Consider the following 12,048-nt stretch of genomic DNA (forward strand, 5'->3'; position numbering starts at 1 on the left):
AATTTAAATGGTTTGAGATTTGCCAATCGAGTTTCAAGAAAATCAAGGCAGTTCTAGTCAATTCTCCTATTTTATCTGCTCCTGATTTCTCTACTCCGTTTCTTCTTGCTGTTGACGCAAGTGACACTGGTGCAGGAGCTGTTCTCCTTCAATTAGACCAGACTGGTGTTGAGCATCTTGTTTGCTATTTTTCACGCAAATTCAATAAACATCAGCGAGGTTACTCCACCAGCGAGGTTACTCCACCATCGAGAAGGAGGCACTCGCCCTTGTCCTTGCTATTCAACATTTTGATGTTAAATTGGTTCTGTTTCGCATCCACTGATTGTCTATACGGATCATAATCCCTTGATCTTCATTAATCGAATGAAAAATAATAATCAACGCCTGATGCGTTGGAGTTTGTTTTTATAGACTTTTGAGCTCGACATTCATCACATTCGGGTTAAGGATAACGTGGTTGCTGACGCTTTATCCTGTGTCTGAATTAATTGTAGTTTTGAGGTAAGATCATTTTTCTTCCCTCCAATTAATCATTTAAGGGTGAGGGTGTTACGTGGATATATATGTTGAACTGTTGAGTGTATTATTAATTGTTTGTATCTGAGTTCGTAGGTTGAGTTAGGGGGATTTCCCTGATTTACAGAATGAGTGACGTCATGGGAATCCCTGCATTTAAGCCGGTCTGGTGTTGAGGGCGCGGTCTCTCTGTTCTCTCTTGCTCTTCGTGGTCCGCCTTCGTTCCTGATTATTGTCAGCTGGGGTGGTTCACCACATGGCGAGAACGTTCGCGTCTCGTTTTGCCTCCCCATGCTGAAGACTTCAATGATCGTGATCTGAGTTTATTTTATTATTCAAAGCCAGGTAGAGGTTATTTTCTTTGTTCACTTTTTGTTATTTATTTAGAATATAGCGTAGAGAAGCAGTGGGCCGGAAGACTCACCTGTTTGTTGTTTTTTGTCGGGAGTTAGGTAAGATCTTTCCTGCAACGATAGGTTCAGTTAAGGGTTCATGTTTTTCTCTTGCTGCCCTACCTGTGCTGTTTATTTGATTGTTTATTATGTGGTGTTCTCTCTCTTGTCTGTTTTCTTTTATGGACTTGATTAAAACTTGTGGCGTGATTAACGTCAGAAAACCACTCAATCGTCTGTGATTTCTAAATATGTTCGGTCCTTATCTTATATGTGATTTAAACGAGCCAAGTTAGATAAAGGGCCGTAACAAGGGACGATGATCTGCATTAGGAGGAGTTGTAGTTGCGGTTGTTCTTGTTGATCCACAAGTGCTTCAGTCTCGGATCGTTCGTGTAGCGCTCAAGCAGCAACTCGTTTTCTCTTCGCTCCTTCTCTTTGATTATTTTCTTCTCCTCTTGTTTCTTGGCCTTCTCCTCTGCCCAGGTGAACAGGAAAAAGTGGCACTTTCCTTTTGCACGTTTTCTGGACGTTCACCTTGTGCTGGGTCTCAGTCTTGGGGCCGTCAGGAGAGGCTACACAGAAGAGCCTCATCATCTGCTCATCGATCTGAGACGCCACATCCGAATGGTCTTGCATGGCCTTGGAGTCTCCCATTTCCCTGGGGTCACCTTCCTCTTCCTCAAATCCCTGGATCTCCTCCACTTCGCTCGCCCACGCTTCCTTCTGCACCTCGCTGTCCTTCTCCAACCAAGCAAACATCTTTCTTGCTCTCATTTCAGCCTCCGGAGTTTGGGAGCGTTCAGTCTTGAGTAAGTCACTGATGGTCTTCCCTCTGTACTCCACATACTAGTTCTCCTCATCCTCGATGTCAACCAGCATGAGTTGTGGAAGTGGCTCAAACGGGGAAGTGAACGGCTGAGGTTTCCGGGTGGGAGGACGTCGCAGAGCAATGACTTCATCAGGTGCAGGAGTGGGGCTCGAAGGAAGTCCTTTGGGAGGACGCATTTGGGATGAAGAGCACCGGATGGAAAACAGTTCATCAGGTGCTGGAGTGGGACGTGGAGGAACCGCCAATGGAACCATCTGTGGTTTCGCAGGACGCACTTGGGATGAAGAGCATCGGATGGAAAACAGTGCATCAGGTGCTGGAGTGGGACGCGGAGGAACCGCCAATGGATGCATCTGGGATGAAGAGCGTCGGAAGGAAACAACTTACTCTGGACATGAAGCAGCCGCCGACGGTTTGGGAAGATCCACTTGAAGCGGAGAAGATGGCAGGGATAACACATCCTCAGGTGCTGGAACTGGTTCAGGATGCACGGCTGGTTTTGTCACTGGCGGCAGGGGTTTGAGGCGAGTGCCTGGCAGAGCGAGGTGTCCGGAGACACTTGGAAGCTTTGAGAGTTCTCCCTCTATTGGCTTTAAGAAGGAAGATCTGACTGTAGAATGCAGAGGTTTGACCTCCACAAGAAGTGGTGTTGGCCCTGTGATCTTCTGTTTCCTCCGTTTTCTCACCTTCCTTTTCTTTTCGCCAGCCTCTCTAACGTTACATCCAGCCGCTAATTCTTGCGCTGCATACTGCTGTGCTCTCTGAGGTTTCTCCCTTCTGTGCAAAAAGTGAGCAAAACACCCAAACAATTGACTAAAAACACTGCTAAACAGCGCCATTATGGACACTGAATGCTAAAAGAATTCAATATCTGCAGAAAGTCTCAAGTCTTTCAATCGATTTACTCCTAACACACCAACAGTAGACCAGAGTCAGAGTTGTCGTTTAGAGTTGCTATTGTCGGTACACGATCCGTTCCACCTGCACGATCCGTTCTACGCATGCGCGTAATTACGTAGTAGAAAACGTCACGGTTTACGTCACGGTTTTCCTACACTATCGGTACCACGCATGCGATGAAACACTTGACGGCCAGGCGGCACAACTTGCGGCATATTTGTGTAACGTTAGTTGTATTGTGTTTAACATTTCACAGCGGGTCTATTTTGATGCGTTTAAATGTAGCTTACGCTATGCATTACGATGTGTTTACGTGGTTGCCAATCCAAAATAATGAAGGAGTTGTGAGTTGTTACATGAACATACATGATCAGTTTCCTCCATACTCCCCTTTGCGATTCATTGCTCTATGGTATTATACTTAACTTACTTAACTTGCCGTGTTTTGGTCTGAGGTCAGTAGTATTGTCAAAGATATATCTATATAATCTAAATGAGGAAAATAATCCCTTCAATGTTGTTTACAGAAAACAATAAGGAACATAATATGCATTTCTGCCTAGACCATATGCACTTACATGAAGAAAGAACTACAAACAAATCTGGGGAAATGAGAGTATTTCAAACTGACAATGGAAATGACTTAAAAGAAGCATGTGTGCACACAGAAGTGACATGAGACCAGCGGTGGACAGTAGTACAGTATCTTTATTTAAGAGTAAACATTCTCACTCACTCACAAACTTCTCGTTTCTTCCGCTGAACTCCATTTTCTTTCGCTGTGAGTGAATTAAGTCTCGCGGTACAAATATGCGCATGCGTGGAACATATCGTGCAGTGTCGTAAATCGTCGCTAAATAGAATTATCATTTGCGCATGCGCGTTTTCTACTGCGTCTACTACGCATGCGTAGAACGGATCGTGCAGGTGGAACGAATCGTGTACCGACACCTATGACGCATTCTCAATATGATGTCATCACAGTTATAACTCTGCTGCATCTGGAGCTGCTCAGATAGTTCAAACACAAACATTCACACTACTGGCATCAAATGAAATACTGACTGTTTCCCAAACACCCCTTCCCCTCACTGAATATTAAACTGAGATAGTGGAAATAAATATTCCCTGGTTTTAGTTTCATATTTAAAAAGAAGCCTATTATTTCTTTTTTTTTTCAGTCAATTAATATTTCTACATTAAAACTGTTACATTTAAAACAATCTCCTAACATCATTTATGCACAGTGTTGGGTACATTTCTTTAAAAAAAAGAATTGAATTACTACTAATTACATCTTCAACAGTGTAATTTAGCCTACTACTACTAATTACTCTCTCTCTCTAAAGTATCCTATTCCATTACTTATTACTAATGATTTTCTAAATCCCATATCAACCTCGACCAGTTGAACAATACAACATGAAACTGCTCTTTTAATTCTTTCAAATAAATAATATAAATAATATAAATTGCATAAATTATTTTTTAACTGACCAAAGTATTTAAAAGGAGAAGATTAACATTTTAACATAAGATGTAAATTTTTTATGTTAAATATATTGTTTTATAGCCTATAGATGTCTATACAGCATTTCATGGAATTGAATCAGGCATTTATTTAATTACAGTTAGGCCTAAGTTACTTCCGATCATGCAAGGCATGAAAGTTTTGATAATATTTATAATCGATCTAGGACTGTTCCTGAGGGTTGTTTCATAAAAGACGCTTAGAAAAGCGGGGATTAAACTCCAAAACCAGACTTGAATGAGCCTAACAAATAAGTTGGGGCTAAAGTGGTTCCATAAAAGGTAATTAAAGTTCACGCAATCTCACTAATTTGATCCAGGTTTATCTAGTCTAGATAATTGCGTGTGCACGCGTTTCTGAAGCAGTCCTAGAGGTCGATCGTGGATCAAATCGATCCACCATCAAACAGCGTATATTTTGTGCTGTTTTATGCGTTTGTGACGTTTTTTTTTTTTTTTTTTTTTTTTTTTTTGCAAAACTTACATTTTACAGGTATATTCTCCAACTGTAAATGTTAGAAAGTCGTGCAAATCTATCCATTTTGCTGCTAATATTCATATTGAACGAGCGCTGCTGCGCGCATGCATGCCAAATAGGAGCGCAATAATTCTGACTAAAATATACATTTTGCTTGGAAAATTAATATGCGATATTTTATAACACCAGAAATATCTTCTAATTATAATCATTTATCTTTAGGATGTTGGATAAGTTGCAGTGAACTTCTAGCTCATTACACTCATATATTTTATACTTCTAATAAAAAAAATTGAACAGAAGTAGCCTAATTCAGGGAAACTAAGTATATAAAGATACAAAATATAGTTTTGTGTATAGGACCTATGCTACTTAATAAAGATGACGTATACTTATTTAGAATGCTGAGAATTACAGCTTTTAATGCAATAATGAAATTAAGAGCAAATGTATACATTTTGAAAAGATATGTGCAACTCTAAAATCAAAGAATATTCTATAAAATAAAGGAATATATAGTTTTATTTCTAGTTATTTGTTATTTTATTTACTTATTTAATATTGAATATTTGATATTTAAATAATATTACTTGAATAACTATTAGGAATTATGTGTCATTATAAGAGTTTGATATAAATATGTGAATGTTAAATTTCTATTAATATTTATTTATTGTTTTTTTGTCTTTTCCCCCTTAAATCATATGTAAAAGTGTCTAACTATGTACTTTTTGGTTATTGTTCTAATTATGTGTTTTTTAGGCTGTGTTGGTGGGCATTATCACAAAAGAAAAAAGTAGGAATATTTATTGGGGGAAAATATGATGTCTTTAAAGGAACTGCCCATTTGTATAATTGTTAAATGTGTTTGAATTGAAAGACATAATAAAGTACATCATATAAATATATATATATATATATATATATATATATGCTAAAATATTTGTTATTTGGACATTAGATGTGTCTTATTTTATTTTAAACCTACAAGTGTATTTTTATGATAGCAATAACTGTAAAGGGACTATTGTAATGGGGTAAATCAAATGTAGGCTAATATACTGTCAATTACTAAGCTCAGATTCATCTTACCAGTTAAAATGTATACTGTGCTTTTGTAATTATTTATTTTTAATTTTGTGATTTTTAACTTCTGCAGAAGTTTCATTTTTTTTAGATTGTGTTCTTCTAATGTTCTTCTAATAATCATAAACATGTACTACAGCTGCCAAACAAAACCAGAGAGAAATGTATTCATAAATCTTTAAAACAATCTAATTAAATCTTGGGCACAAAACATTCAGCCAGTAAAAAAAAGAAAACCTGTAGTATATGTATTGTATTTATCTATCTATATATCTATATCTATATACACAATAAATAAATATATATATATATATATATATATATATATATATATGTGTGTGTGTGTGTGTCTATATTGTCTAATTTATCATTGTAGCCTTATATAAGTTGATTTTCTGTATACTGTGTATTTATTTTTGGACTAATTGTGGTTAATAAAGTCCAATAATGGTATGAGAGAGTGTAATATCATTGTGTTCTTGTCGGTCAGTGTTAGAGGATCTGTGTAACAGCTGAGGCTTAGCCTGATAGTTAGCCTGCCCTGGACCAGGCTAGTTTCCCAGCATAAGTTGCCAGGGTAACTGAGTTTGAACTCTTTTAAGTTTGCTTTATGAAACAGAATCCACAGACAATAAGTCTGACGAACCAAAATAAGCCTGGCTTGTATTCTAATCTTGTTTTATGGAACAACCCTCAGGTTAGATGCATGCGAGACGTAGATCCGCTCCAGTCCATCAAGAGGCAGTAGAGAGTGTGTTTATTGTTCGGGACGGGTCGGGATAGTGTGTGTGTAGACCGGGATCTGACTGAGATTTTAGGGTGGTGGCTGTTTGTTTAACTGGAGCAGCAACAACAGCAGCAAATGCGCTGGAATGCGGTCGGCTAGCTAACTTTACTCCGTCGAGTTTGAGTGAAATTTCACATTATCGTTCAACTTTTATCGACTCATCTCTTGTTTTGTGCGTGTTGAATTTTGAGGACGGGTTATCCCGGTCAGAGCAGCTTTTATTGATTCATTCACAGATAAAGCTAGCGGGATAGCTTGCTAAGTGAACACAGATGCAGGCCATAAAGTGTGTGGTCGTCGGGGACGGGTGAGTTTCCCCCTATTTTCACTATTATATTTTTCGTGGAATAATGTTTTACACGTATTAGCCGTTTCTTGTTTTGCTCTCTTGTGTTTTGAGTTGAGGTAACTTGAGGGCCTTTGCTTTGGGAACTTTTGTTCGTCTTTGTAGCTCACAGATATTTTAAAAGCGCGTTAATGTATGTGTATATAATGTGAGATACAAAGACGAATAAAAGTTCCCATATATATATGGGATTAATGGGATATAATGAGATTTAATGATATATATATATATATATATATATATATATATATATATATATATATATATATATAACGTTATATCATTAAATCTGTTTTCCACTTTATGTTGTGGCAGCGAAAATTACTTATGAATGATTCTGGACTTAAGCTTTTAAATGTCCTTGTATTTGTAGTCTGGAGTCAAACTGTTTTATCAGTGTTTTTCGCTGTTGCTAAACTAGCCCTTCCCTGAGTTGTTAGGCCTACGTCATACATATACACACAGTAAACTTGAGCAAATGCTGTCTGAATGTGTGTGAGTGCTGCAGTGATTAATAAAGTCAACCAAACCCACTTCTATTATTCATCTGCAGTGTCATGTTTAAAATAATTCTTTGCCCTATTTAATTTTAATTGGGAAATGAATCATTTTTTTTTAGCTAAAAAGCAATTATAGGAGGTGACATCAGTTTTTATCACATAATCAGATCTGTAACTGGTGATTTTTGAGATGTTTTATTTCTTCCCTCAGGGCTGTGGGAAAAACATGCCTTCTGATCAGCTACACCACCAATGCTTTTCCTGGGGAGTACATTCCCACTGTGTAAGGCGACCTCACTCTTATCCTGAGTTTCCTAAAGGGACAGTTCAGCCAGAATGAACATTATTGTCATTATTTACTCGCCACCATTTCTTTCAAACATATGTTCTTCAAAATATTTTTTTGTGTTCTGCAGATTGAGAATCATGCAGGTTTGGGACAAGTTTTTATTTCGGGGTCACCTGTCCCTTTAAAGTAAAAAAGAAAATGCATTAAAGTTTTTAGTTGAGTATGAGTATTAAATATAAAATAATGATTTTTAATATGTTGTATTTTCAGAAGTAAATATTATATTACAATGCTATACATTAGTATAATTAATGTTTCTGTTCTTGATTCCAACATTTACGTTATAAATCCACATTCCTGGTCTTATTGTGCCAGTTTCAAATGTTGTTCTAAGTAAAAAAAAAAGGCTTGTTATCTTTCATCAAAATGTAATAACTATCTCCACCACTAAAACAACTGTTCTTTTTTTAATCGCTTTTTTTAACTCCTCCCCTTCATCTTCCTGGTAGTCACTTCCCAATGGATAAAATAAATGTTTCCCCATTGAATAATCTGTTTTATTCATAAATATGTCAGATATGACATTTGTAGTGTCTCTGAAGTATATGCTATTAACTTTCTTTCAGGTTTGATAATTATTCTGCCAATGTGATGGTCGATGGAAAGCCGGTGAACTTGGGACTGTGGGATACAGCAGGACAGGAGGATTACGACAGACTTCGACCGCTTTCCTACCCTCAGACGGTACTGTCATAATAATAGAGCTAAAACAGATGCATCACAATATTTTTCATAAATAATTAGATGTTTATTTGAGGTTTTATCAGAGGACCCATTATTTAGATAATTGTGTTGCAGCAAAAAGCCATAGGATAACATTCAGAACACAAATGAAGATCTTTTTGATGAAATCTGAGAGCTTTCTGTCCCTCCATTGGTAGTCTACGCAACAAACACTTTGACACTTCAAAAAGTTCAGAGATCGTAAAACTAATCCATATGAATTGAGCGGTTTAGTCCAAATGTTCTGAAGAGACTCGATCGCTTTATATGCTTTTATTTATTCACATATAAACATTGATGAACAAACAGCTCACCCAAAACTGCTTGACACGCGAGAACAAACCTCATTGGTTCTTTCTGAAGCTCAAACGTTGTGCGTAACACGAGAATGAATCTAATTGGTTCTCACACATCAAGCGAACATGCTTGAGCTTCCGTTTACCACAACTGATGTGTGAGTTGATGAATGTTTATGTGAATAAAAGCCTAAATTCAACCAGTTCATCATATGAATTGAGCGGTTTAGTCTGAGTTTTCTGTAGAGGACGATCACTTTATATGGATTAGTTTTATGATCTCTTTATGAACTTTTTGAAGCATCAAAGTGCGTAGCGTTGCAAAGTAATTTCGTAGCTGTAAACAGAGGGACAGAAAGCTCTCAGATTTCCTCAAAAATATCTTCATTTGTGTTCCGAATTTGAACGAAAGTCTTACGGGTTTGGAACGACATGAAGGTGAGTAATTAATGACAATTTTAATTTTTGGGTGAATTATCCCTTTAAGTTTTGAGAGCAGGAAGGATCTCTCAAATAGTTTGATGACATACTGCTTAGGAACTGTAATAAACACTAAGCCTTAGGATGGTGAAATGTTTAAAAATAGCCCAGGTCTTGATTCCTGGCAGGCTAAAGTGATTTCTTATGTTACTCAGAGCATTAATGGCAGCTCTGTGTTGTCGTTGTCTTTGTTACTAAGGCTGTGAGAGTGAATGGCTCAATTGTTTGCTGTTGTCATCTAGACACAAACCTCACTGTGTTTTTTGTTGCTCTGTTTCACTTGGGAAACAAGTGAAGTCAATTAACAGTTCATTAATGCAACAGTCTAGTCAATGCTGTGTTTTACAGATAGTCATATAATTCTAAAAGAAAATAGTTGAACATTAGACGGAATAAAAGGAGGGTTTTGTCTGATTTGGTTTTCATTTCTTATAGGATGTGTTCTTGATCTGTTTCTCTCTTGTGAGTCCAGCCTCGTTTGAGAACGTCCGTGCGAAGGTAAGCAAGCCCTCGGCTATTTTGTTGCTTAAGTCAATGTTGACGACTTTCGAAATGATCGCAGTGAATGGAAAAGAGGAAGAAGCTCTAAGAATAGTTGTCTGGCTTGAAAGATTGACCAAATGTGATTTCAAAGCCTCAAAATAGCATGTTGATGTCTAATGAAGCAGACAGAAGGTTCTTTTAATCTACTGCGTCTGCAAAATGTCCAGCGGCGTCCATTTCAAAGGATCAAGTGACATTTGCTGTTGTTGGTAATGAGGAGTTTGTGGTGTTTATCCACGGGTAAAACATAGGCTAGGTTTGGAAATTGCACACTAACATGCTTAAAATATTTCTAGAGTATTGCTTATGTATATTGTGCAAATTTTCTCTAAGCTCAACATGTGTGTTTTGATTTTTCTTTTCTTTTTCGACAGTGGTATCCAGAGGTCAGACATCATTGCCCCAACACTCCCATAATTCTCGTTGGGACTAAGCTTGATCTGAGAGATGACAAGGACACCATTGAAAAGTTGAAAGAGAAGAAGCTCACTCCCATCACTTACCCTCAAGGCCTCGCTATGGCCAAAGAAATAGGTCAGCACTTCAATAGTAATACACTGGCCTTTACACGTGTGTATGTTAAGGCTAGGTTGACCATATTGATGAATCGATCATCATTTTCAGTTGTAATAAAATGAGTTTGAGTATACTTTGCCCAGCCTTAGCTGTCTGGATCCACTTACGGTTTTCTTTTGTTTCGGCCACAGGAGCTGTGAAGTACCTGGAGTGCTCAGCCTTAACGCAGCGCGGCCTTAAGACGGTGTTCGACGAAGCCATCCGTGCGGTCCTGTGCCCGCCTCCTGTGAAGAAAAGAAAGAGGAGGTGTCATATCTTCTGAACTGACTGCACAGACAGCACCAACTGCAATCTGAGCTCATCTGAGAGGAGAACAATGGAGGCAGGGATGATGGGAAATGCGTGTTGGGGAAGAAGAAACGGTCTGCACAGTGTATGCATGCAGATATTTCTCTCTCTTGCATTGTAATTAGAATTATGCCACTAACTAGCTGTTAAGACGCCTGAGTATTTGCTTCTGAAGGATGGGAGCAGCATTCATAGTTGTATCCCATCATACACTAAGAAATTCCCGCTGCCTTCTAATGATGTTCTTTATTTTCCCCTCATTTTGATGTCAAGAAACTAAATACTCCTTTCAGTTTCTGTTTCTCCATCTTTGTGAGCCCATATATATTGTTTACAATCTGCATTTTTGTAGAAAATTAATTATTGCCAAAAGTTAAACCAAGTCGTGGATTTCAATTTGCTCACTAACAATCTCTTCTTCTTCTTTTTTTTTTTTCTTTTTCCTAAAGGGAGGGGTTTTTTTTATTTTTTTTATTGTGTACTTGTAAGAGTCAGAGGTTGCAGTAATATTGAAGGAACTATTTTACTAGAGGACAGCTGAAGAAAACACTTTATTGGTTCGATGTGTTATGGTTCCCATGTCTGAGAGTTTATTTTGTTTAACTGTACAAGAAACAAACCTAGTTAAACTGCATATAATAGCTCTGTTTTGTCAGCATATAGCATATTTTCACTACTGTATCTGAATATTCCGAAGGGCAGATCTCTTGTTTAATCTCTCTCTGTATTTTAGTCAGTCTGCTAGAGGAGTCTGGCAGTGTTTTATCCATTTTACAGTCCCAGTATTGTATTTAGACTACAGCTCTACCAGTGCCTAGTATCAGACCAGGATTTTGTTGGAAAGCTGAGCATGTCAGAAATTTCTATACAGTAGTCACTGTTATGGGGTTTATATCCTCTAAAGATTCCCATGAACACTGCTTCTGATAAATGTAGTGGATACTTGAGAACAGTAATTCAACTGATTTGTAGTTAGACTACGGACATCAAGTATTAAACGGTCTTGGTTAAAAAGAAAACGGTTGTAATTTGGCACAAGGAATGTTTCATTTTGAAAGTTCTGTAACAATGGCAGTTTGAAATGCTTATTCCTGCTTTTACTGTCTCCACTAAAACTACAGTGTATTAACCTTTATGTCTGAAATAGAAACCCAATCTAAAAACCTTTTGTCTTTTGTTTTCCATGTCTGCTGAAATCATTAGTTTATCCACATAACACGTAACTGGGTTCAACCCAGCAAGTAATTTGTCTAGGTTGTGCCTGTTTAGGATACAGTGTTGGCTATACCTCAAATTGTATTAAAAAAATAAATAAATTGCTATTAGTGTGCCCTCATTTTTTCTTACAGATTAAGGCTGCATCCGAATATGCCTACTTCCATACTGTATGCTGTAGTAGGTGAAAAACAGTATGTGAGCCATG

General features: G+C 37.5%; 1 protein-coding gene across 1 annotated transcript; it reads left to right on the top strand.

Annotated features, from left to right (window-relative positions):
* Positions 1–6,470: 6,470 nt before the first annotated feature.
* On the top strand, positions 6,471–11,945 carry LOC311306331 (ras-related C3 botulinum toxin substrate 1). Its single transcript, XM_084434669.1, has 6 exons — positions 6,471–6,831; positions 7,582–7,653; positions 8,286–8,403; positions 9,654–9,716; positions 10,136–10,295; positions 10,469–11,945. The coding sequence occupies exons 1-6, from the start codon at positions 6,797–6,799 to the stop codon at positions 10,597–10,599; spliced, it is 579 nt and encodes a 192-aa protein (XP_084290795.1). The 5' UTR covers positions 6,471–6,796; the 3' UTR covers positions 10,600–11,945.
* The last annotated feature ends 103 nt before the right edge of the window (positions 11,946–12,048 follow it).

Source organism: Rutilus rutilus (genome assembly GCF_951802725.1).
Source record: "Rutilus rutilus genome assembly, chromosome: 16".
NCBI classification, from domain to species: domain Eukaryota; kingdom Metazoa; phylum Chordata; class Actinopteri; order Cypriniformes; family Leuciscidae; genus Rutilus; species Rutilus rutilus.

What these genes read in the sequence shown, in the direction of transcription:
- LOC311306331 (XM_084434669.1), top strand. Translation starts at nt 6,797, where the DNA reads ATGCAGGCCATAAAGTGTGTGGTCGTCGGGGACGG. An exon ending in TGTGTGGTCGTCGGGGACGG is followed by an intron (nt 6,832 to 7,581) that starts GTGAGTTTCCCC and finishes TTCTTCCCTCAG; the next exon opens with GGCTGTGGGAAAAACATGCC. An exon ending in CGCTATGGCCAAAGAAATAG is followed by an intron (nt 10,296 to 10,468) that starts GTCAGCACTTCA and finishes TTTCGGCCACAG; the next exon opens with GAGCTGTGAAGTACCTGGAG.